The sequence below is a fragment of the Elephantulus edwardii genome, unplaced genomic scaffold (genome assembly GCF_000299155.1).
Source record: "Elephantulus edwardii isolate Elephantulus edwardi_28Jun2011 unplaced genomic scaffold, EleEdw1.0 scaffold00108, whole genome shotgun sequence".
NCBI classification, from domain to species: domain Eukaryota; kingdom Metazoa; phylum Chordata; class Mammalia; order Macroscelidea; family Macroscelididae; genus Elephantulus; species Elephantulus edwardii.
Window position 1 is genome coordinate 10,270,340 of NW_006399858.1, and position 27,615 is coordinate 10,297,954.

At 39.0% G+C, this 27,615-nt stretch overlaps 1 protein-coding gene across 1 annotated transcript in view; it reads right to left on the reverse strand.

Annotated features, from left to right (window-relative positions):
* The window catches only part of RORB (RAR-related orphan receptor B), a 278,025-nt gene that overhangs the window by 26,265 nt on the left and 224,145 nt on the right, over positions 1-27,615 (reverse strand). The window contains exons 5-6 of the mRNA XM_006891994.1: positions 5,688-5,809; positions 4,023-4,155 (exon numbers count right to left, since the gene is read on the reverse strand). Of these exons, the coding sequence (XP_006892056.1) occupies positions 4,023-4,155; positions 5,688-5,809 (255 nt within the window). The remainder of the gene's footprint in view (positions 1-4,022; positions 4,156-5,687; positions 5,810-27,615) is intronic.

A 27,615-nucleotide genomic window follows, 5' to 3' on the forward strand; every position in this document is an offset into this window, starting at 1 on the left:
ACACCATCAGTGTGTCCATCCACCTTATTCATCATATCCAGGGTCTTCCTGTTTGTGTGCTGACCCTCTACTATTCCAAGCATGATGTTCATGTTCTTCTCTAAGAACTGGTACCTCCTGGCAACATGCTCAAAGTGCGCACGTGTGTGTGTGTGCGTGCATGTGTGTGTAGAAATATTATATCAATATGTATTTGATAAATTATTAAATTATATAAATATATAGTTGCTGTTGTTGTTGTGTGCTGTTGAGTTGCCTGAACTCATAGTGACCATACTATGTATAACAACTCTGAAACCTGCCCTGTCCTGAGCCAGTCTCATGGACACATCTATCCACATTGCCCCAGTTACTATATCAGTTTATCTCATCTGGGTCTTCCTTTCCTGCATGGTCACTCCACCCTTCTGAGCATGATGTCTTTCTCCAAGGATTGATACCTTTTTGGTCACATGACCAAAATATGTGAGATGGAGCTTCAAAATCCTAGCCTCTAAGGAAGAACTTGGTTTCACTCTCTCCAAGACAGACCTATTTGTTTTCTTGGCAGTCCATAGTATGTTCAAGACTTTTCTCCAGCACCACAACTCAAAAGCATCAATTCTTCTTCTCTCATCCTTAGTCATTGCCCAGCTCTCTGATACATAACAAGGAATTGTGAAGTCCAGGATCAGGTGCACCTTAGTCTAGACACTGACGTCGTTGCTTCTCAGTACTCAGGAAAGGTCCCTGACAGCAGATTTACCTAATGCAATTAATCTTTTTATTTCCTGGCTGCTGGTGCTAAGAGTGTTGATTGTGGAGCTGAGAAAACTCAATATAGAGTGTAAATAATTTTTTATTCTTATAGCATATAGGTCAAGAGATTTGAAAACTTTAACACACACAGATACACATAACAAAAAACCTCAATTCCTCTCCAAGTGAAAAAAAATAAACTATATTAGAAATAAGCTCCCCTGTGACTTATTTAAGGAATTAGAAATAAAGCACCTTTCTAAAGATAGCTCCCACAGAGGCTAACATGTATTTTAGATGCATACATTTCTTCCTAATATTAAAATGAGTTACAGTTCTTGAGTGTACAATTGATGATAAGTGGCCCTGAAAGAAATCGGGCAGCAAGGCAACTCGAGCCTGTTAATTTCAGAAGGCGTTTTTGTTGCAAGAAAACTTGCTCTCTGTTTCAGCTGCCACATGGAGTTTCTAACACAATCCTTGTCTACTTCAGCACATGAGGGTTTGGGTGGAGTATTTCTGTGTGTTTCTGGAGGCACTGTTTGCTTGTGATGTTCTTTGAAACAAGGATTTCCTGGTCAAATAGGTTTTGTCAAAACCACTCTGTACAGAGAATTACATCAATATTTGAAAAGGCCGCACCAAGTTCTGGCTTGCAGAAGGAGCCTGTTCAACCTTGGTGAATTCTGCATGTTTCTGAATCCACGGTCAGGCAATGAAGGTAGGAACCTCATCTAAATCCTTGGGCAGTTAAGACTTCTTTTTGGCCCTTTGCATCTCCAGGGCCTAGAAATGTCCTGGCTTATAGCAAGTGCTAATAAATATTTATTAAGTAGAGTAATTCCTGCCTTTATTTTTCTTTCAAAGCATTCATTGACATCCTGTGAAACTATTGCTGCCTGTTTTCAGCCCCCCATATTTTGGAAAAATAGTGCTTTTGATTATATATTAAAAATACACAAACCCTTACTAGCAAATTTATTCCAACTCTCAGAGATTCTCTGTTAGGTTTGTGAGGCTGTAAATCTTTACAGGTGGTGGATTCGAGCCACTGACCTCTCAGCTAGCAGTCCAACACATTAAAACACTATGCCACCAGAGCTCTTTCTTGATATAGTGTGTTGGAAAGTGATGGGCAGAAAGGGAAATCACAGATATGCAAGAGAACGTCAAGCATCATGATTGAATATATCTTTGGTGCCTTTATTATGACATCTTTTTGTATCTATGTCTATCACTTCAAGGATTTACACATGGGAGAGGATTTGGAAATATGAACTGAAGCAATGTCTTCCCAACATAAACAGCAATCTCCAAGAACGCATTGGCGATGAATTAGAACTGATTCATAACTGACTCTCCATTGGGTTTCTGAGGCTGTGAATTGCCCAAGAGCTGGCCCATCTTTCTCCTTTTGAGTTGCTGGTAGATTTGAAGAGAGAAACACAACATTTTTTTTATTATTAAATTTTATTAGTTTTAATGAACATTTACAGGGATTTTGGGTTTTCATTCCTTCATTGCTGCACCATTCTCTCTACCCTCCTCCCCAGTTTGTTCTTCTTCCCCGCCATCTGAATGTCTGTTTTAATAGAAACACGACATTTAAGTGAGCAGTGCCACTCCCTGTGGACGAGGCCAGCAGAGCTCCCTCCAACAGTTTTGCTGTTATTGTTGCTAGGTGCCATCAACTCGACTATGATGCCTAGTGACCCTGTGGACGACAGTTCTGAACCCTGCCCTGTCCTGCACCCAACTCACCAGTGCCCATATGCTCAAGTCTATTGTTATAGTGACTGTGTCAGTCCATCTTGTTGAGGGTCATCCTCTCTTTCTCTGACCTTCTTTCTTTACTAGCATGCTGTCTTTTTCCAATGTCAGAGCCCCCTAACAATATGCCTAAAGCATATGAGGTGAAGTGTCACCATCCTTGCCTCTAAGGTGCACTCTGATTGTACGTCTACCAACACAGATTTGCTTGTTTTATTGACAGTTTCTAGAATATTCAGTACTCTCCTTCAACCCCACAATTCAAAGACATCAATTTTTCTTTGGTCTTCTTTATTAATTGTCCAACTCTCCTATTCATAGGAAGTAACTGGACCAGGTACACTTTAGTCTTTAAAGTGATGTTCTTGCTTTTTAGGACTGTGAAGATGTCACAGCCAGCAGATTTCCCCAGTGTGATACATCTTTTGATTACTTGGGTGTTGCTACCATGAGTGTTAATTGTGGATCCAAGTAACACAAAATTGTTGACTATTTTTATCCTTTCTCCATCAATCATGATGTTACTTATTGGTCCAGTGATGAGGACTTTCGTTTTCTTGAAGTTTTAAGAGCTGAAGAAATGGTTATCAGTGAATTTCATTTCAGAGCTTTTTAAAAAATAGTTATCAGTAATAGATACATGATTCATCAAAGTTTGCATCCATCTACATCATATGGTAAAAAAGCTACAGTAACTACTTAGAATTTTCTAGTGTACTTGGATGACTGAATCTTTACCTTCTTCTCCGATATGGAAATTAGAATGCCAAGATCACAGTATTAAATGAAATGTCATAAGGTGGACACAAACATATAACTTTTTGTTTGTTTGTTCTGTGCGTCGAAGTATAATAGTGGTAGTAGTAGTATGGCCCAGAAGCACTAAGGTTTAACACAACAGTGGTTCTCATTCTTTATTTTGAAAGGGATTATGAAAGACAAATACACTTTTCTTGTTTGGGGATGAGCATCTGCAAAGTCCATCATGTGAGAGGCTCTGAGCTGCTTCTTCCTGGTTGTGCATTCGCCAGTGCGTGTGAGATAGAGGAGGGGAGGGGAGATTACAGCACAGCGGAGCTTCTCCGGGTGGGTTCTGGCTGCAGGCTATCCTCATTAAAATGATTGGAAATGACCACAGAGGCAGAGCTCAGCTAGCCTGATTTTTTTCTTTCCCCACTGAAGGCAAGGAGTTCGCGTTAGCGCCAGCTCAGCAATTCAAGCACCTTGACACGCTAATTACTTGCACTGCCTGTCAAGCTGGGTATCTCAACCTCCACAATTAATAGCTCCACTTTCAATAAGCAAAATTGTGTTTGACTTCAAAGGCGAGCTGAATGAGTACCAGGGCATTTATATTACTGAGTGCTTCCTTGGGGAGCTGGCTGACGTTGTGGGTGGTAAAAATGTGCAGTGTATTGAAAGGCAGATTCCCTAGAACCCAAACAGAGGATCTATCACATCCCAGCTTGAAGTGGGTGCCCTTCACTCTCTGTGCATCTTCACTTGCTGCTCACCTGACTTCAGAAGCAGAATCTGATCGTTTTGACAGAGCTCCATGAAGCCTGTGATCCGCTTTGCGAACTCCACCACGTATTGGATGGCGTGAGTGATCTGGATGGCACACTGCTGCCACAGCGCTTCCCTGGACTTGAAGAGAGAAAGCACACAATATCAGAGGAGCCGAACTCCTTGGAGACTCAACAAAACAGGCAGGGCTGCCTCACTGGCGCTTAGCCGTCACTTGGGACTCAAAGTAGCTAGTTACTTGATTCCTTTAAAACAAGTAGGCAGTATTTGCTAAGATAATGTTTTGATGTACTTGAACTTTGAAACACCACTTTATAAAAGTACTACCGAGGCTAAAAATAGTAGAGACATTAAACATAGCGTAAGAAACAATTTCTTGAGCTGTTTTATTCCCTCTCTTTCTGCTTACTTAAGCTCCAGCTCTTCATACATGAAAACAAACTTGCTTGAAGAGAGAATGAAAACAAAAGCTCTCCTGATGCCATTTTTCAGGAGTCCTTATTTATCGAATGCTAAACTTGTAACCTTTCTATATAGTGTTCTTCTCCCAGAACTTTATCCTATGAAAATACTTTGAAGGCAAAAGGCATAAAATCAAACAGTATCACTCTTTTAAGTAACATAGACTACCAGAAATATGTTTCAGTCCTTGGGCCTCGGGCTGTTTAATCTGGAATAAGATTCATGCGTGTTAATTCTGCTCTGACTCCTTACTTATATAAACATATTAAGATTTCATTGTTCCAGTAGATAAAATTCAGTATGGAGGCATCATATATTAAGAAATATACAAATATGTATTTTACTAAAATTCCATCTACTTCTTGTTGTCAAATGCTGTCCAGTCAACAGTGACTCGTAATTATTATCAGTGTTGTAACTGAGAAACTCAACGTCATGCCTCACTTATCAATTATCTTATTATAAAAGGTTTTGCATTTATAACAGTAGTGCACTTTTTACTATTTTGCATATCATTGATGTACGCTGAGCAGGAACAAAAGGGTATATGAGGCAGAGTAAAACTGGTTGTGTTGGCTAGGCTAATGTGCCAGATGTCTGGCCCAGGATTCTCAGCAGTTTGGAATTGCAGAAATGTAATTTGGCAGTTTTGTAATGGTGTAACTGCCCTCCATTAGGTGACCCAACATGGTGATCTTCCATTTTTCCAAAATGCCAATTGTCAAATAAAGACTTGATCTTTGGAACATAGTCATGTTGATAAGTGAGGAATGGGTATAATGTGAACACAGACCAGCAAAACTAAACTTCCTTTTAGAATGCTGACTCCACTATCTTTGTTGTATACTTTTGTGATTGTTATTGTTACTGTGACTACTCAATATTCCTTATTCTTGCCTGACATTGATAAGCAGATGTCTTAAAGTCCTCTGAAGAGATACACAATCTCTTGGGTCACTCAAATGGACAAATCTTTTACTCTGGGATGATTTTCCTCTCAGGGAGTATTTTGAAATATCTGGAGGCACTTTTTACATCTCACACTGCGGGGGGGGGGGTGTTGCTGCAAAAACAGCCCACAATGCACAAGACAGCTTTCGACAGCAAAGTATCATTCAGCTCAAATGTCAGTAATGCCACCACTGAGAAACAGGGTGACCATAGAAAGCATCCCCATTGCGTCTGAGTACCTTGCTTTGATACGCTTTAATTTCTTCATAGGTGTGGGTCTGCCACGCCAGCTGGTGCAGCTCCTCCATGGTGTACTGACACGTCTCCAGGTGGGACTTAATGATGTTCTGTGCAATTCGATCTATGAGAAAGAATAATTTTGAAGGTTTGTAAATAAGTCATTCTTCTAAAAGAAACACGTATCTATTGAGTTTATTATAGGGATGCCCTTGAGAGATAAAAGTGTTTTTAACACCACTGTGGGTAGTTGTTCCCCATTAAGACTTACAGCTTGGAGAACTGATGTAGGGTTGCTATACATCAAAACCAATGGTATTGAGACAGTAGTGAGTTTCAATTTCTATATCATATAGTCTCAGAGAAAATTATTTATTGAATTTTTGTTGCGTTTTAGTATTTCAGTCAAACTTACTGCATTTTAGACACCTCCTTCCAATCAGAACTGAGGTCTCAGTAGTTGTAAAGTGTTCAAATAATTATCTTCAAAAAATAAATGTGAAATGATCATATCTCTTGCTTTGCATTTTAAGAAATATAAAAGTTAAAAAAAAGAAATATAAAAGTATACTTGCATTCTTCATATTTATAATGCAAATTCTGAAAATAACTGGATTGTCTCAGAAAGAGGAGATACTGATATAAGTGAATTTGTTTGTATCAGTTTAAAAACTAATGTGCACCTGGTCAAAGTCATAGCATTTTCAGTTGCTTCTTATGCATCTGAAAGTTGAACAAAGGATAAAAAAGACTGAAGAAGAATTGATACCTTTGAATTGTGGTGTTGGAGAAGAGTACTGAATATCCCATAGACTGCAAACCGCCCCCCACCCCTAAAACACACCAAAAAAAACCCCCCAACCCTCCCAAAAAAGTCTGTCTTGGAGAAAGTGCAGCCAGAGTGCTCTGGAGAGGCAGGAATAGTTAAACTTTCTTTACTCACATACTTTGAATATATTTTCAGGAGGGGCCAGTCCGTGAAAAGAGTGATTATGTTGGAAAAAGTGGAAGGTCCGTGAAAGAGAGCAAGACTTTCAGCAAGGTGGATTGACACAGTGATTACAGTAACAGGCTTGAGCACGAGAACCTTTACAACAACAGTGCAAGATAAGGCAAGGCTCAGCTCTGTTGATCACAAGGTCCCTGTGAGTCGTAGTGGGCTCAACGGCACCTAACAAAAGCAATAATGCTTGCTTAAATTTTAAAAAGGAGGATTAAGCAACAAAAATGAAACAAAAATTCTCTGTAGAGGAGGGTGGGGATAGAAAGATCTAGAAGCCAGGAATATTACTTTTGCAGGTCTGACTTGAAACATATAACTATTTCATATTATTATAAAGTTAAATTCTATCTTGAAATTCTCTCTCCCGCAAACTCCAATATTATAAATGAAAAACAAACCAAATGATTTTATTGTATTTTGAATCAGGTTTCACATAGAAATGAGAATTTCTCTAAATGTCTTATAACACCCTGTATTGAAAAGAAAGATAATTTAAAACACGATTAAACCATTTTCCATAATAATTTTGTTGCTTTTGGTGTTGGTGTTTTTATGTTCAGACTATTCCATGTGTATTGTAAGATACAGCAAATGAGTATTTATGTTGGTGTTACGGACATGGTACATGTAGGAGAGAGGAGCCACAACTTCAAACTTCTAAATTTGGGCTGCATGAACTCACATAGAATCATATAATTATTTTTTTAAGAAAAAGTTATTTCTAGGTTGTGCCTACTGGAAAGACTAGGCACTGAAACACTCAAGATAACCCCCCGCTGAGCTATGGTGGGAGAGATCCCACCTTTTGGTTAGTGGTTCAACATAGTAACATTATAATTTATCCAATAAATAAATTGCAAAGAGAAAAAAATTTTCATAAACAGAGAGAGTATTAATCAAGGACTATTGCAATTATACCAAAAAACCCCAGGACTCAATTTAAAGTCCTGATTGTCTAACAATGGGATGATTTGAAAATAAAAAAGATAATAACTGCAGTAGATCGACACATTAAATATGTTAAATCTATAAATAGTAATAATACTAAAAGGTCATATTTTCTAAATGACAGGGAACAGATTCATTGAGAAGTAGTAACTAAAAGAGGTGGAGGGATCTTTATACTCATTCTACCATAATGGTTTTATACAATATTTGTCCTTGTGGGACTGAGTTAGTTCACTCAGCATGATGCTCTCCAGTCCCTCCCACGTTAGATAGTAATTTACAAAATCATTGCTCCAGAGTGCTGTGTAGTATTCCATTGTGTGATTGTACCATAATCTCTCAATCCACTCGTTTGTGGTTGGACATTTCGACTGCTTCCATGTCCATGTGATGGTGAATAACGCTGCTATGAACATTGGTGTACAAGTCTGTTTGTGCCTCAGTTCTCATTTTTTCAGGGTGTATTCCAAGTTGTGGAATAGCTGGGTCATAAGGGGGAGGTGGAAGTAGGGGAATGAGGATGTGCAAGGAGGGGGGATTAATCGCGGAGTTGTACAATTTGATGGGTGGGAGGAGTGAGGAAAATTGGAAGAATCTGTTCTGGAAAACAATGTGTTCGAATTTTGTAAGTAAACTAGTACAAGAAAATTAATAATAATAATAGTAATTATAATAATAATAATCCCCACCAAAAAAATCAAAAGAAAGAGGTAGGGGAAAATGAAGTATTTTGTCTGTATTTCTAAAAGGAAATACCATGTAGAGTAACCAAATGTAGAATAACCAAGCCAAAAAATACAAAGCAGGATGGCAAAATGAGAATCGAGTTTTGTCAATGCTCATAAATTAATGACTGAGTGTTCCAGTGGCGTTAATCACAGCACAGACCAGCTCAGCCATGAGCAGTATAGCAATAGCTAATACTGAAAGAGATGATCCAATATTATTTACCTTCTGATGAACCAACATCACTCATGGAGTAATTTAGCCAAAACACTTAGAATGTGATCTACAAAAGCTGTGGTTGCTCTTAGATGTCCCAGAACTGACTCCCATTTTTATTAATCTTATGCACAACAGATCAAAACCATGCCCAGAAGTGAGCCATCCTCACATTTCTATTGCTAACTTTCATGCCTAATAATAATTTATGATCCTGTTAAAGGAACAATCCTTACCTTTGAGAGACATATACTGAAATAGTACATATGAAATATTATAATGCCTGATATTTATTAAAAATAATTTGTAAAAGATATAAAGATTAATTGCAATTGATTCAAGAGTTGATAATTATCGAAGTTGGGTTATAGACTCCATTATATTCTTCTTTTAATTATGATAAACAAATTGAAATAAACACAACTAGTATGCAGGGGGCAGTTTATCATAAATGTACTGCATTTGATATTAAATTATAAATCCCACTCATTTTGAATTTGGGGATATGTAAATTGAGAATTATAACTGGATAAGAGAGTTGTTCTTTTACAATCTGCTTGCAATGTACTAAAGTTGGAATTGGAATATTGTGAGTGGGAGGGCCCTTGCTTTGGATTGAATTGTGTCCCCTCAAATACATGTGATAATCCTAACCATGATGTTTGCAGTTACAATCTCATTTGAAATGGGATTTTGGTTATGTTATTGGAAAGATTAATGCAGGGTGTGTCTTGAGTCACTTTCTCAAAAGATATGAAAATACCTGATTAGGTAAATGGAGTTTGGAGGGGAAAGAGATGCCAAGGCACATGAAGAACCAGTTGAAGCAGAAAGAAACAAGGGCTTCCCTTCAGAAAACCTCTTAGAGCCAGCCCACAGGATTTGGGCCATGAGAAAAGACATTTATGTTTTGTTCAAACCATCCACTTGTGATAGTCTTGTTATGTAGCAGCACTGCCATGGTTACGCTGTGGAGTCAGAACTGACTTATAGCTGACCCTCTAAACCTTCTGTCTTTTTCTAGCCCTTGAGTAATACAGATAATGGACATTTTCCCCTCCTTGTTTTGCAGGCCATATTTCATTTCTCCAGGATAACTCTCAGATAAGTGATTAGATATTTCTTGTTATGACTGTGTATCAATTCAGAACTGATCCCAGCTGGCCCTCCAGTGGATTTTCTGAGGCAGTAAACTACATGGGAGGAGACTGCCCATCCTTCTCCCATGGAACAGCTCGCGGATTCGAACAGTATGCCTTTGGAATTGTAGTGCAGCTTTTTACCACTAGGCTATCAGAGCTCTGTAGGCTTCTAGTACATATTAGTCTTAATTGAGTATCAGTGATGTAGATAATTAAAAAATATAACTTTAAATTCTTAATTGACTTTCCAAATAAAATTTCCTATAGCCTAAAGCCTAAAACATGAAAAAAATACTCAATGCATGATAGCCACAATTATTATTATTATTAGAATAATCTCTACAGTTTTCATGGGACAAGCAATATAATCACATGAGTGGAAACAAAACAGAAATAATTAATTTTATTATCAATACTACTGAAATATATCCTAATATTGAGTAGAGTTTCCAATCACAGCTATAGAATGATAGCTGCTGAAAAGCTTGGAAACACTATTAATGTATGATTATAGATCTGCCCTTCTGGATAGAGTATTTCTAGAATTTATTTCATTGTTTATCATACTATAAAATCCTTTCTTTGAAAAAAACCCTCAATTTAAAAATTTTTTGTTGATATATTTCTATGTTGTAAAAAGGGCAAGAATTACTCAATACATCATATTAAAATAGATTGATATGTCATGGTTTGTAATTTTTCAATTTCACTGGGGCAGTCTAATTACTTAGAATCCCCAAAACCTATCTGTTCTCTGTTAGGTGTATAATGAAAACATAGATATTTTGAAAGCTCTGTAGTTTTGAAACTTTGTCTTGCTGAGGTGGTTTTTGTATTCATCTTCAGTGATGTGCACATGTGTCAGTAATTTACAGGTCTGGGGCTTAGAAGCAAATCTGTCATTGCTACTCAAGATTGTTGTTGTTATGTGCCGTCGAGTTGCTTGTGACTCATAGCGACTCATAACGACCCTAATGTACAACAGCCCTAAACCCTGCGTTGTGGAAAAACTTTTGATCTGTTTCTAAAATGTGGGCCTAAGTGTAATTCTCTGACCTTCTGCCACCAAAATGTAGGGTTCTAAAGGATATTAGGAGAGATGAGCTTAACAAACCCATGGGTAATTGAATTGGGAGTTAAATCCACACGTGGGCTTCAAGGCTCAGCTCAGATGTCCATTCCCACTTGGCCCTCACTCGGGAGATCTGGCGCCGTTACACTTTCGTTCAATCTCCAAGTTAGTATTTCAACTAAACTTGTACTGTGGCTATTTATATAGATCTGCTTGCTCAACTCTATAAATTTCAAAAATTGAATAGTTGAGTCCAGTATGTTGTCTTTATTCATTCATTTAATAAATATACACTGAGAAGTTATTGGGGAGCTCTGGTGCCCTAGTTTCTAGCAAGGTGTGTTAATGACCCAAATGCCACACATATATCTTTGGTGGTTTAAATCCACCAGTAGTTCTGAGGGAGAAAGTCGGGCAGTTTCCTCCCACTGCAATTTACAGTCTTAGCAACCTGGTAGATGAGTCAGAATCAACTTGATGGCAGCAAGCAAATAATTAGACACTGTTGTTGTTGTTGTTAGGTTCCATGGAGTTGGCTGCAACTCATAGTTAACCCTATGAACCATTGATCAGGACCTTGTCCTATACCCAGCACCATCATCATGCTCTGCCATGCTCATGTCCATTAATAAAGTCACGGCATCCACCCAGCTCATTCAGAGTCTTCCTCTGCCTTTCCCAGTCTGATATTTTTTCCTAAAGACGAGGCCCTCCTGACAACATGACCAAAGTATGGAAAGTGAAATTTCACCATCCTTGCTTCTTAGGAGAACCTTGCTTGCATTTCTTCCAACATAGTGATATTAGATAGTGATGAAGATTAGAACCAAATTATTGCCTTTCCATTTTTAGGATCTTATAAGTTTATCCTACATCTTACAGTCTCATATCAAGTCATATATATGTGTATGTCCTCCAACTGGATTACTGTAGAAGCCCCAAAAAGAAAGTATCTGATTTAGTCTGGGGGAGTCTTCTAGAGATGTCTAGTTGATTAGGTTTTGAAGGATGAGTAGGAGTTTGTTAAATGGAGATGAGATAATGATATAATAAAGGGATACATTTTAAAAAAAATCAGGAATAGGTTATCTTACACTTTATAATTCTCTTCCTTCAGAGGATAGTGTAAGTATACACTAAATCTGACAGACCTAACAGAAGATATTTTAAAATCAAGATCTTTTTTTTTTTGGTAAGAAGTCTGGTGTGTTTGAGGGAATAGTGCAACCTGACAAGAAACTTGAATACCTCTTCTCTCTGTTCCTCTGTGATGTCTTCTGGGAGCCACTGGCAACAGTTTACCCGTTCTCTGGCCTTCAGCCACCAAAGCATAAGGCTCTGTGGTGCATGAGGAAGAGTGGGACAGAGCTGTAACTGGAACATGAGTAACTGAACAAGCTAGGCCACGGAATTAAATTTTGTTATTTCGTAGGGAAGTGGGAGGCACTAGAAGGTGTGGAGCTGGAGAGTGACAGGATTGGATTTTGTTTTAGAAAGCTAATCCTGGCATTGGCAAAGTAGTGAGATGACATTAGAGAACATGTGCAGTCTGTCAGGTGGTTGTGACAATTCAGGAAGAAACAGGGAAAGCCTGGGCCAGGAAGTAATGGGAGGGAGGGTGGACGGGAGGAGGGAAGAGAGGCTAGATTCCAGAGATACTTCTGGAAGAGGTCCTATGGGACCAGCACGTGTGGCAAGGGGAGGGGGGGCATTAAATACAGCAGGCGCCTTATTAGGGATGACTTTATGAAAGTTAATATACAAAGCATCTACCCATCCATTCAATCCCTCCACCAATACTTCTGTTTTCTGGCTTATTTAATAAAAGAATGAGAAAACAAATATTGGTGTGTTTGTTTTGATGACCTTAAAGCCATCACATGTTTCAGAATGCCTTTGAAGAGTTTCCATACTCTTATGGTGAGAAATGAGTCAAATCTCTTTGGGGCACGAGGCATATAAACAGCAATGGGGGCACACACACCACACACGTGACAGCAGTTGCAAAAACAGAGTTCCTACTCTTCCGTCTACTATTCTGCAGTACAAAGGCCAGTCAGGTGCCAAAGCTGAGCTGACCCTCTCGAGGGCCAGGTCAACAAAACCACATGCTAAAGGCAGTCTTACAGAAACCCATCTGTGGGCTCTTTCTGATGAGTAGAAAGATGCAAGAGTATCAGAGAAGATGGCTTGCTTGAAATGAGAGTCTGCAGTTGTGAAATAGGAAGAAGGACTTAAAAAAGAAGGGACAAAGGGAGAGAGAATGAATGCAGTATGCAAAGTTCCCGCTGGGAGCCAAAGGAACTTTCAAGAGTCCTTGCCTGGAAAAATAGAAAAGGTAATAGTAAATGAAGTCCTCTCCAGGGACGCATCACATGAGAAAGCTCAGACAAAAGAGAATGAAGTAAAAGAGCAGAGGATGTGGAATCTTTCTGGGTGATCACACGCCCTTCATCCGCTTCCCCGACTTGGATTGCACTTGCTTCTCTTAGAGCTGGGTTTTGTCGGATCCTGTACAGAGGCTGGGTGCCAGTCACACACCCAGCAAGCACTCTGCTCGGATAATGGGCCAGCAGGAATGTGGCTCAGAAGCCTGACTGAAAGAGGAGACGCAGCCATCTCCAGAAGTGGACTTCACTCTATTTTTCCTGAGAGCAGGGCCAAGGCTGGACGTTTCTTCCGTACATAGAAAAGGGGACTTTTATTGAAAATGTTGCTGTATCATCTTGGCAATCTGTAGTTAAGACTATGTGTGTAGAGGCGTGGTGGTTCAATGCAACTAGAATGCATGGTTTCATTTGATAGCTAATAAAAAGATGAAGAAGAAATAGAGGAAAAGAAAAAATCCAATAATTTTATATACTGAGTCCAGTCATTCCTTTCCAAACATGATGAGGTAGAATGTAAAGCTGGGTGCTGATAAGAGAAAACTGGGTGCGTCATTGCAGGTTAATGTCAAGTCCATACTGCTTACTTTCTATGTGGTAATTTTATGAAGAGTGTAGAATATGCTGGGAGCACTGATGGCCTAGTGGTGAGAAGCTGCACTGCATCCCAAAGGCATGGGGCTCGAGTCTACTAGCTGCTCCATCGGAGAAAGATGGGCAATCTCCTTCTATGTATATAGTGCTTCTTAAAACCCACTGGACCACTGGCTATGGGTAATTTTCGACTAGATGGTATATAATGACAACAATAACAACATGGAGAATACTATAGACAACTAAGAACAAACAAATCTGTCCTGGAGGAAGTGTAAGCAAGATGCTCCTTAGAGGCAAGGATGTTGAAACCTTGTCTCACACATGGTGTCAGGAGGGGGTGGTCCGTGGAAAAAGACATTCTACTGGGAAGGTAGAACCTTCTTTCTCTTAATCATGAAGTGAAATGATTGCCACAGTGATTCTAATAATGGGTTCTAGCATATCAGAGATGGTGAAGATGGAACAGAATGGGGCAAGGTTCAGCTAGATCTGTTGTTTAGAGGGTCATTAGGAATCTTAGTCACCTGTCAATAATGATTTTTTAAAAGTAGTCTGCTCTTACTTTATGTATCCATCTCTTATTTTCCAAAATTATATATGTATATGTGTACATGCATGCACACATATTGCTCATAAAAGTGCTGTTTTGTTTTAGATTTTTGGCTCTGGTATTTTTTGGAGGAAGGCTTACTGGAACCCCAAGTCTTGCATCCAATTAATGGAATTCTCAATTCAGGTAGTAAGGGACTTTTCTTAGGGAGTAGAAGAGGATCCAAATGAAAGCATGATCCTAAAAAGCTTTAAAGTAATTGATATAGGCAAATGTACTTCTCTATTATTTTAGATGGAAGAATATAAAAAATATTGTTTCAATTGTCATACTTCCCTAGACTTTTTAAGAGTAAACTCCACTCCATTCAGGTTGTGGGAAATAGGAGAAATATTAAGTCATGAATGGAGAAGTGTAGTAAAAAAATGAAGGTTTTTGTCAGTCATGTGCACGATAATTATAGAACCCCAGGAGGGGAACCAACCTTGTTGCCTTATTTCCAACCAAATCTGTTACTGCAGAGTTAATTCTCATCCAGAGGGACTCCCTGTATTACTGAGTAGAACAGTCTACTGGGATTTCTTGTCTGTAATCTTTACAGAAACAAGTCTGGTGGCCTCTCTTCTGTAATTCATACAGATGAAAGGGTTTGAATTGCCACACTGTAATCATCCTCCAAGTCAGTGCAGTCTCCTTTCTCTGTCTCTAAACCATGAAAGACTTGGGCATTCCCTTTCTTATCCTCATAATCCTTCATTGTGTGATCTATTGGATGTATCATGGCAGAACGGAAGCCCTTCCCTGAGGCAGTGGAGAGCTTTGGTGGAGACATCAGTTAAGGGACTTTTTAATAGATTCATCATATCATCCTCACTCACTCACTCACTCACTCACTCACTCACTCACTCACTCATCGCAGTCAAGTTTGATCTGACTCAGAACTAACTTTCCAGTGGATTTCTAAGACAATAAATGAAGCAGGAGAAGACTGCTCATCTTTCTTCCTTGAAGCTGTTTGTGGATTTGAACTGCCGGAGATGTTAGCTTTTGGGTTACCAGAGCTTCCTCATCATAACAGGTTATTTTACAACTTGTTCCCGTCGAGTTAGGACAAGCCCACTGCTGACCCATTAGTGAGACTTCAAAGACTCTAAATTGCATGGGAGGAGATGATCTATCTTTCTCCAGCTGAGCTTCTGGTAGATTCGAACCACTTGCCTTTTACACAAGATGCCAAAATTACATTTTGAAGTAATGCTTAAGGAAAATATACAAAAAAGAAGGATTTAACATATTGGTTCACATATTAAAACAAAGTTTGGAAACAAATCATCCAAATTACTCAATTCCATGTGGAAAAAGGCATACATCCACTTATTTTCATGAGAAACAAGTAAACTGACAAGCAAGGTGACAATTTCTTGTTTATAGCTGTGATGTTATAAAATGAGGACCAGCTTGCAGCTACTAAAATAGTAAGTGACCTTCTGCAGCTCTGAATTCAACCACTCAGCGGGTTTCTTCCACCAAAGCGGCTTATTTTAGCTCTCACTAGACATTCCCGCAAATGGCGCTCTCCAAAGGCTAGCGTGTCTCAGACACCACCGCTCGGGTGGTTTCATTAGATTCCCACATCCTGGGAGTGGGAGAGTCGAGTATATCTTTAAAAACTGCTGCTTTCAGTGTTATTATCAAGTGCACCCGTGGCCCAACGATACCAAGGAGAGAAAGCTGAGACTTTAAGCTATATATAGCACTCTGGGGTGTTGCATCCGAACTTCCTAATTCTTTCTTTTCCCTTTTCTTCCTCCTCATGAGACTGAAAGCATAGTTTCTTCTGAATGAACTATACCCTCCATCTTCATTTTCTTCCCAAAAGGATTATTATTTTTTTATACTTGGATGTATATCTCAGCCTCAATCAAAATGATTAATAAATTTTTAATTTGTCGCGTGCCTTAAGGATCTAGAGAACCACTGAATTCTCTATTTAGTTTCTATCACCAGTATGCAAAGTGGAATTCTTAGGGGATTTGCAATGAATTAATGCCAGGATCTCTCCATGGACTTGCTCAAGGCATGTTTTAAGTGTCTGCATTAGGTTTTCATAATCTCAAGACTCATCAGAATCCATGTTCTAAAGTAGTAACTGTAATACATCAGAATACACGGTTAAGAGACCTTTAACCAAATGTTCATTTTATCTTTTTGACAATAGTCAACTGTTGTTGTTATTGTGGGCTGTCAAGTTGGAATTGACCCATAGCTGACCCTCCAGTGGGTTTTCAGAGGTGTTAAATATATGGGAGGAGAGTGCCCATCTTTCTCTCATGGAGCAGCTGGTGGATTTGAACCATCTGCCTTTGGAATTGCAGCGCAGCTTCTTGCCACTAGGCCATCAGTACTCCCTAATAGTCAACTAGAATGACAAACTTCCATCATTAAGTACAAGACAATGGTTTCCTATAGTCATAGTCAAAGGACTATGACTTTTTCACAGGACCATGTCAAAGGCCTTTGCAATTTTCCAATTTCTGTTTAAAGAATATGATTTTTAACATAAACAAAATAGTGGTGTCAGAATAAAAATCATCAATATCATTTTAGTTTAAAATGGATCTATAAGTGATAAATAGTCTCGAAAGAAAAGTACTTCATATTCAGTATTTAAGTTCCCCTCTATCTTTTAAGAAAGAGTTGGGTGAATAAATAACCTATATTTGTTGGCTCATTCTCATTGTCTAGTCCATCACAACCGTGCCACGCATGAATTGGGGTGATAAATAATTTAAATCTCCTTAGCATTAAAATTCTATATATCCAATTATGGAATATTGATTTTTAACCTCATTTAGACCTTAAGCAAAAAGTTTGTAGAATTACCTAGAAAAAAATCCCCACATTTTCACAAAACATAGAATTATGTCACTTTTAAAATTAAGGAAAATGTGATAAAATGCAATTAGTTGACATGAAAACCAGGAGAAAGTACAAGGAAAAAGAAAATTTACATTAATAATAATATCCAGGCAAAACCTGAACGAATAGATTATTAAATTGGTCTGGATTTTCTCAAATTGTTTGAAAGTCAAGTAAGGTAGCATTTTAATAAAAGATAAGAATGTAGGAAATAAAGCTGGATGAAAAACGCAAAGAAGTGACATAGCACATGCGTTGAAGTAGAAAAGGGGGTAAAAACTTATAAGCAGCAAAACCAAGTTAACTAGCTAAAAGGGTACCCTCCTAATAATTAAATAATAGAAAGCTGTTTTGGATCACAAGTGTTTTGTTTTATTGCAATAGTGCGTGTCTAAGTTTTGGGAAATTGCAGTCCCTTTTCTTAAAACCAGTTTAGCAAAATTGTGAAAGACTCTATGATGAAAACACTACATTTTAAAATTAACTTTTACAGTAAAAGACCTTCTTCACAGAAGAAGAAGGAAAGTTCAACTTACTTAAAAGTTCTAAAATTGGTGAGTTCTGAGGGACCTGTATACTGAGGCAGAAGACACCGCAGCTTAGCCTGTATCCTTTGGGAAGTCATTTAACCTTAGTCTCTTTGAGCTTGGTTCACCATCTATGGAAGGATGTGGCAACAGCAGCAACATCTAAGGGCTGTTAGAGTCTGAAGGGCTGTGTGGGAATTTCTCTCTGTTTTGACTCACAGGGGAGAAGTTCTCCAGAGTTATAGCAGATGAGAGCACACAGCTCACACTCCCAAAAGCACTTGAAGACTTTTGGATAGGATAAACAAAAACAATCCAAACCAGGTCCGTTATAATCTTTTCTTAAGCTCCGTAAAAATGTTACTTCCACACACAACTCAGAGGACAATTAAAGAGTCACAAATGATGGGAAATGATAATGATTGCTAGGGGCCATTATTAGGACTGAGTTTTACTATTTGGATTCTGTTGGCATATGTATTGATTATCAATTTAAAAAGAAACTTTTCCTTTCCCTCTCGAATGTTTAATCAATGTTCTTCTGACTTTTAAACACCAAAACCAAACCAATGCTGTTAGATTTGAATTCAAGCAGATTTGAATCCTATAGAGCAGATTTGTTAAACCCTATAGGGTTAAGTAGATTTGAATCTTATAAGGCAGATTCAAAAGCCTATAGGATTACCAAAGGGAGCTCTGGTGGCCTAGTGGTAAGAAACTGTGCTGCAATTCCAAAGGCATGAAGTTTGAATCCACCAGTTGCTCTATGGGAGAAGAATGGGCCATCTCCTGTGCCATTAATAGTCTCTGAAAACTCACTTTAGGGTCAGCTATGGGTCAGTTCGAACTCAGTGGTACTCAGCAACAACAACAGGGCTACCAAAGCTGGAAGCAAACGGTCACATCTTTCTCCCACAGAGTAAACGGTTAGTAACTGCTAGGGTTAGCAAGCAGTACTTAACCACTGCATCACCACAGCTCTTTTCCCCCTGACTTTTTGATGTTAAGTGCTGTTGCACTAAGGCTCACAGTAAACCTTATGACAAACAGATCTGAACCTTGCCCTTCTTCAAGTTCAAGCCTATTGTTGCAGTCACTGTGTTAATCCATCTTTTTGAGGAAATTCCTCTCTTTTACTTGCCCTTTCCCAGCACGATGTCTTTTTTCCAAGGACTGGCCCTTTCAGATGATATACTTAAAATATGTGAGATGGTGTGTTCCTGTCCTTTCTGACTTTTTTTTCATTCTCACTGCTATTGAGTTGAAGTTGACTCATAGGTGATCCTCCAGAGGGTTTAGGCTGTAAGTCAGATGGGAGACTGCACATCTTTTTCTCACATAGTTGCTGGTGGATTTGAACTGACTACCTTTAGGATATGTCAAATGCCATAATAGTCACCCAGGGTAGACAGTGTTCAGTGGAGCTTCCTGGGTAAAACAAGCTTGGAAGCAGGAGTGGCATCCATTTCCAAAATAGCTTGCCTCTGGAAACCCTATGAACTTGCAGAAACGATGAAAGTTATACAAGCGTTCAGGTCTTTTGTTCATAGGGTCACTATGAGTCACCTACGATTGGGCGGCACTTAACAACAACAATAACAACCTTTAGGTTAGTAGCATGACTGTAGTTACTATGCCGCCAGAGCACCAAGGCAGACTTTACAACCATTTTCATATTTTCAAGCACTTAAAATTTTAAATATAGCTTCATTATTTAAACAATGGACTTAATTGGTATTGTTTTAAAGTAAATATTTTCTAAAGAACTCAACATAAACTAGTTTCAGAACAAATCTGTTAGAAAATGAAATATCAATTCCCTGTTGTTATGTACCATTGAATCAGAAGTTACTCATTGCTGACCCTCCAATGGGTTTTCAGGGACGGTTAATTGTAAGGGAGGAGATTGTCCATCCTTCTGTAGAGCAACTGGTGGAGTTGAACTGCATGCCTTCAGGATAACAGTGACACTTCATACCACTAGGCCACCAGAACGTCCTGTCAATTTCCTAGTAGTTTCATAAACACAGTTCAAATTTAAACAATCTTTATACCATCCTCAGTATTGGGGGTGTATTGTCAAAGAAAAGCTTATATGCAACTAAAACCAACAAAACCAAAAAAGATTTTCCAGTAAGAACCCATTTCAAACCAATTTCCTCACACTTGTAAATCACAATAAATTCTGTACTAGTGGGCAGAAAAATATTAAGTGGGTTCTACCTCAGATGAATGACATCCAAGTATGGAAATCTTTCTCAATATGGCAACCAAGTAGCGTATCTGGGGTTTTTGACCCTTGGGGGATTTTAACTCTAATACGCTTTAGGATATTCAACAATGTGCAAACCGTACATATTTAGTTTAGTCAGAAAAGCAATTCCAAGAGCTCTAGTAGCCTACTAGTAAGGAGCTGCACTGTCAGCTCTGAAAAAATCGATAGAACCCATGAGCTGCTTCATGGGAGAAAGACAGGCAATTTGTGATTTACTGCCTCTGTAAACTCATTAGAGGGTCAGTTCTGACTTAATAGCACATAACAATAACCTTGAAAGCCAAGGTTATTGCTCGTAACATCTTAGAAGTATTTCTTGCCTATAATATGTTGTCAGAGACCTTTCCAGAATATTGAGAAGCAATGATGTCAGTCTAGAGACTAAGGTGCACCAGATTCAGTCCATGCTCTTCATAATTATTTGCTGTGCATCAGAGAGCTGGATAATGACTAAGGAGGATAGGAGGACTCATGCCTTTGAGTTATGGTGCTGGAGAAGACGAGTCTTGAACATAATATGGACTGCCAAGAAAGCAAATAGAACTGTCTCAGAGAGAGTGAAAACAAGTTTCTCCTTGGAGGCTAGGATTTTGAAGTTCTGTCTCACATACTTTAGGCATTTGGTCAGTAGGGACCATCCTTGGAGAAGTATATCATGCTTGGAAAGGTGGAGGGATAGTGCAGGAGAGGAAGACCCTACATGAGATGTATTAATAGTAACTAGGGCAGTGGCAGTAGGTGTATCGGAGTCACTGAGACTGGCTCAGGACAGGGCAGACTTCAGAGCTATTGTACGTAGGGTCGCTATGAGTTGCAGGTGACTTCACGGCACATAACAACAATAACAACAACAAAGTATGTTGTTGGTATGTACCCCAAGTTGTAACTGACTCATAGCTGACCATCCAGCAGGTTTTTTTTTTTCAGAAACAGTAAATTACATGGGAGGAGATTGCACATCTTTCTCCCTTGGAGCAACTGGTAGACTCAAACTTCATACCTTTGAGTTGGCAATACAACTCTGTACTGTTAGGACACCAGAAATCTCTTGCTTAGAGTATGTTTTTGTTGTTGTTAGGTGCTGTCGAGTCTAGTCCAACACTTAATGACCCTATGAATAGCCAGCTGGAATCCTGCCCCATCTCATCATCTTTGACACACTAGAGCCCTTTGCTCAAGCTATCTCATTCATCCATCTTGTTGCATCCTAAAATGCCATTCCAGGAGACAACTGTCAGAGGGGACGTCTCTGAGCTCAGCTTATAAACATGAACAATCTTTGCTTGCAGAAGTCACAGGAACAACTCACAAAATGCCTTTATTACAGCATAATTCCTTCTACTTTGGTTTTTGAAATTGAGTGTACAAAATACAATTGGTTTTCCAAAAGCTTTTCATACCATGTTTTTTTCTTCCTTATGCTTGTGGATTTTAGAAACTTCTTGTAATGTTACAAATATTGAGTCAAAAATTAATCCTAGACTAGCATCTCCAGGAGAAGTCCACAGGGAAAGATTAATTCTGCACAATTTCAAATCAAACTAGAAAAGGTGCCTTTGAAGATTTACCCAGGGAAGTGAATGTCAGCAAATTAGGATTGTCATATGAACAGATATAGGCATGCGGAAATTGATATGTGTATGCGTACTACAAATAGCATAGATGTTTTAAAGTATTTCTTTTCTAAACAGTTATTGAATTGAACATAAATACTTGTATTGCTCATGATGCACACCTCTCTATTTACTTAAACCCTTGCCAATTCCAGAAAAATGTAGACATTTTTTCTGTTTGATCAAGTTGTGAGAAACCTCCTCAAAGCATGACATTGAAGTGAACCCAGCGTAATACGAGGTGATGGCAGAGCACCGTTTTGTATGGTTATTAAAAGAATACCTAGAAAGATACACATTTGAGGGACTGAGAGAGCCCTGGTGGAGCAATAGTTAAGAGCATGGTTGTCAAATGAAAGGTCAGTGGTTAGAACTCTGTTGAAGCACTGCAAGAAAAAAGCCCTGGCAATCTGCTCTGTAGATGTTAACTCAAATGTGTACCAAAGTTAACTGTAGCATTAGTCACAATAACAGAGAGTTGGAAGCAGGCCAAGCACCCATCGACAAAAGAATGGGCAGAGAAATTGTGGTTCATCCAAGCGATGGAATACAACACAGCTGTATCGGCGTGATTTGGGATGGACTACCACCCTCGCCTTCAGCTGCTCCTACCTACCCTTAAGGTCCATTTTAATATGATTTCTTGTCGTTTTGAGAGTTTGGATGGAATGAATAGGCTAATGAACAGTTCTGATCCAATAAATGAAAAAAAAAATCTTTGCCTTCAAGTTAGTTCCAACTAGTTTCTGAATTGAAAACTTAACAGGAGGAATGTTTGAGGGATGGAAGAATCTTACCCTTTAGAGTAGTTTAGTCCAAATTCCTTATAATTTCTATAATGATAGATGAGGAGATTTTGCGACTCAGAAAATGGAACTAATTTTGAATAAGCTCATGTGGCTCATAAATGAGTGACAGGCCTCCCGATTTTGACATCCTTCCCAAAACCTGCCAGCAAAGGCTTGCTAGGATGAGCGAGGGTAGGTGGCAGCAGAAGCTCATAGGTTGTCTTCTCTGAAGACAAGAATGGGAAATCTGAAGCATGGGTTTTCCTTTCCCCATAGATTTGAATTGCCTTCCTCACTACTTCAGTTTTGTTCTCTTGTTCTGTATGGTTTAATAATACACTTGTCAGTTGTTCCTACATAGAATCCCAACCTATGTTTGATAGAGATGCTATCGGAGAACACAGGAAGCTCACGGGAAGAAGTAATTTTCTAGTCTTAGCACTATTTTTACATGGGTTGTTAAATATACATAGTAGAGTGAAGTAGTTAAAACATACTTGTGTGTAAAACCTTACGTCATTAAAAATGTTCCCTTAAAAACCTTAGCACTTGATTAGAGGTCTTGTTGTTATTAGATGCCATCGAGTCAGCTTCAACTCATTGTGATGTTATGGACAACAGAGAGAAGCTGTGAAATCCTGTATCCTCCTCAGCCTCTGCTGTGGATGAATCTACTGTGGCATTCATTGTGTCTATTAGTCTCCTTGAAGATGAATGATCCTTCATTATCCCAAGAAGAGTCCTTTTCAAAGGACTGGCCTTTCCTGAAAATATGCCCAACATATGTGAGATGAAGTCTAACTATTCTTGCATCTAAGGACACCATGGCTGCACTTAGTTTAAATTTTTTTTCTTTCCTTTTGGTGATATGTGTTAGGGATGATAAATATGGTGCAGGACAGGACAGGGTTCCTGTCTATTGTTCATAGTATCACTATAAGTCTATTCAACTTGATGGCACATTATGTCCAATATTCTTTGCCAACACTGCAGTTAAAGGGCGTCATCTATTCTTTGGTCTCCCTTACTCACTGTCCAACTTCCACACATTTATGAAGCAATTGGAAATCCATGGCTCAGATTAGGTGTAACTTCATCACGAAGGTGATATTTCTATTTTTTAGCACTTAACAGAGGTCCTTGACAGCAGATTTACCCAATGCAATATGTTTTATTTCTTAAGGACTGCCTACACTGATGTTTTCTATGATTTCAAGTAAAATGAAATAATTGATCTTAAGCTCTTTCTCCATTTCTCTAGCAATCAAGGAAACATCACTAAAATTTACAGAATTGTGAAAACTAGAACAACACTGGCGATGTCTTCTGTGTGTCTCTAGAGCCCTGGTAAGATAAAGGAGAATGCACTGCTGAGATTGGAGCACGTTCATATTCCTGTATCTCCACTTCTGTGGGACATGCATTTTTAAAAAAGATTTATTTCTGTTTTGATGCTTTAATTATAGGCTCCAAAAATGGAACACAAAAGGAATATGTAAGTAGATCTATATTTAAGAACATATAGGAAGGAGCCAATAAATTCACATTCCATTGTCTTCATCTAGAAATACTTCCCCCCATAGAACAAGACTCAGATGGTGCATGAGGGAAAATGATCCTCTTAGCATCACAGCTGATTTAATGACTTTTTCCCCCTTTAAATGTATGCTGTTTGAATTTTCTGTTGTGTGGCATGTCACAGATTTATGGCTACACAAATCAGCTTCATTAAGGGTATTAGTCCCACAGAATCATCCAAGCCATCAAGAATAATAATAGTAGGGCAGAAAAAACCAAGATATCCTATTTTGCCTCTTTGCTTATTTGCTGAGTATTCTGTAGTTGGCTCCTAATCCATTCTGCCATCTCTGTAAAATTTTGTTCTCAAAAATTGAATAATCTCTCTTGGCAGATTGAAGTAGCATTGCGAATCCACCCAGCTAATGCGAGGGAAGCCAGTTGCTGTCAAGTTGATTCTGATTCAGGGTGACCTCACGTGTGTGAGAGGAAAACTGCTCCAGCGGGCTTCAGTGGCTGGTTTTTCAGAAGTTTAACATCAGCTCTTTTCCCCAAGTGCCTATGTGTTATTGTTAGGTGCTTGAATGTAACTCATAGAGACCTTATGTACAATGGATCTGAACCTTGCTCTATGCTATGCCATCCTCATCCTCTCTAGTACACACGAGCCCATTGTTACAGTCACTGTGCCAACCCATCTAGACAAGGATCTTCTTCTCTTTCTCTGATCCTCCACCTTTCCAAGCAAAATGTCTTTTCCCAAGGACTGGCCCTCCTACCAATACACCCAAGTGTGTGAGTTGAAGTTTTATCATCTTTGCCTCTCAGCAGCACCCTGGTTAGACACTTTCTCTAAGACATATTTGCTTTTGTGGCAGTCCATGGGGAATTCTTCAGTACGTCTCCGAAGTCACAATTCAAAGGCATTGGTTCTTCTGTCATCCACCTGCTAGCCTTCTGGTTTTCAGTCTAGGGCTTAACTGTGTTGACACTAGTACCTAAATATTCATTTATAGCTTATACTTATGTTGCCTTTTTTTCCTATTCCAAAACATTTTCCTCTTTGGAGTTTGGAAAAACCAAAGGAAATAACTCCTGAAACATTTAAGTTTTGTTTGCTTTCTTGTATTTTGCATTTTACTATCAACACTGAAATTGTAAAACATTCATAATAGAAGATGTGGCTGGCTTAACTTTCCCCATCTCAAGGTGAGTCCGTGGCACTCTCATGCCTGGTACTGGTAAACGTGACATACTGAATTGCAATTATTCATTTTCATGCACGGCTCCTAGAGGGCAGGGAGCAATTTTTGGTAATCTAGAGCGCCTAGCATATTAAAAAAACCCCACTTAACTGAAATAACGATTAACAGTTTGAGTGTGGGATAATTCACACTTGAATTTATGTTTTACAACTTAATGCATACTATTGCTTAGGAAAAGAAGTCTGCTTCCAAAACAATTATTTCTTTAACTATACGATAGTATGACAGCTCTGCAGACTACCTGAAGCCATTGTTGTAAAGCTCAAAAATGCTGGTGGGACCTGCCTACAATCCTCTGAGTGGTGCGAAGAGTTGACATACTCAGATGCTAACCAGAAGGTTGTAGGTTTGAGTCCACCTAGAGACCCCTCAGAAGAAAGCCATGACGACCTGTTTTGGAAAGCTCACAGCCTCCTGGGACTGTATGGAACATAGCTCCACAGTTCAAAATGCACATGCAGGGCCACCATGGACTGGAGTTGGTTTAATGTTAAATTATGGCAGCTCTTTATAGACATCACATATTATTAGTAAAATCTTTAATAATAATTGCTACTTTTAGAGAAACAAGTTTGATTTTTTTCTGAGGAAAAGAGTCCTCCTCCTATTCACTTGACTCACTTTTCCTGATTCTGATAAGATTCAGATAACTGGCTTTTTGGAATCTCCATGCAGTTGTTGACATAGTTGTTATCAGGATCAGGAGTGGTTAGTCGGATATAAAAGGCGGCTAGGTGGAAAGAACGTTAAAACAGATACCAATGAGACAAGAAAGGCCTAAAATTTCATGTTAGTCAATGGAAGGCAGAGATCAAAGGAATTGTTCAAGGCCAAGCCCCACCCACTCAGAACCAGCAAACAGAACAAGTAACAGTAGACCAAAGCACCTGATAATGCTGATATGCACATACACACTAGCCCCGGAAGCAACCTGATTGGTGGTTTTGGTGCATGAGTGACATCAAGAACAACAGATCAGAAACACCAACCACATTTTGAATCTTTGCGACATCAGCCCATTGGCCTAGACTCAGGCCCCACAGCGCTCAAATGTGGGAGTCAGTCAGCTATATGCACCAACATTACCAGTGGCCCAGCGTCTTTTCTCTCTGCCTTTCCTAGCACCAGAGAAATGGCCCATCTCACTCTTTGAGATGGATCTTTTCCAACTAATCTGACTTTCTTTCACCTTTATTTCTGTGTCCTGGCTTTTTCTCTCAACCACGTGCTCTAACAAAGACTTGGCCCGTGTCAGCGGCACATAACCAGCCAAACCCAGGGGATACTTCTACAGCCAATGTTCCTGTTGAATATGACTGCAGGCAGTTAGAGTGTGACTGACATCAGATTTACTGCTTTATCTGTCCACCACTCTTGCTAGGACAAATTGCCACCAACAAGATGAAAATGGATCAATTCACCAAATCAAATCAAATCAAACTGTCAGCATGTAAACTCTATACACTGCAGTCTGTAGCACCAACAAGAATGCTTGTGAGACGACCCCTTGGATGGGAAGAAATGGAGCCTAATGATTAGAAGAATCAATCATACACTTAATTTGCTTTTTGCAAGTTGTTTAGCTTTCCGAGCCTCATTTTTTATTGTAAATTTGGGATATCAATACTTACACAACAGAATTTTTACAAGACTTAAAAAACAGGGTGCTTAAGTATTTGGCACATTGATCAGCACAGGATAGGTGGTAAATAAAAGGAAATAATATTACCTATAGTAACCAATAGTGCTTTTATTAAATAATAATTACCTAGATTAATAACATAATAGAAATTAGTTCACTAATAATTATTAGGCTTACGTATGCCAGGCACTATCTCTAAGGCTTTGTGAGTATCAACTAATTTACTTTTCACACATATTTAGATAGTGAGTGACTTTTGTTGTTCCAGGTTTAATAGAGACTGAGAGAGGTTACATAAATTGTCTAGGGAAAAAAAGACACAAGCAGGTTTCAAACTCAGGCAGTTTGACTATAGAATCTGAGTGCTAATGGTCAAGCCATACCACTAAAACCTTCCTGGTCAGTGATAACGTTAGACTCAGTGTTGTGGTGAAATACTCTTTGTTGCCATTCATTGCTTAGAACCTTCAGCAGGCAGTAGACTGCACGGGAGGAAATTGCCTGTCCTTCTCCTGCACAGCAGCAGGTGGACTTGAACTGCCTGCCTTTCGGTTGGAAGTGCAACTCTTTACCTACTAGGCCATCAGATTGGGTAGTTTTTGCTTGGTCCTGAAAGGAAGAACATATCACACATGTGATTGTGGTTCTTCAGAGGCATCTGGAGTCCAGGCATCAGCATGAGTTTGTGTCCACTAGATGGCATTGCTGTTTTAATGAAATCTACACCAAACCAAGTTGAGCC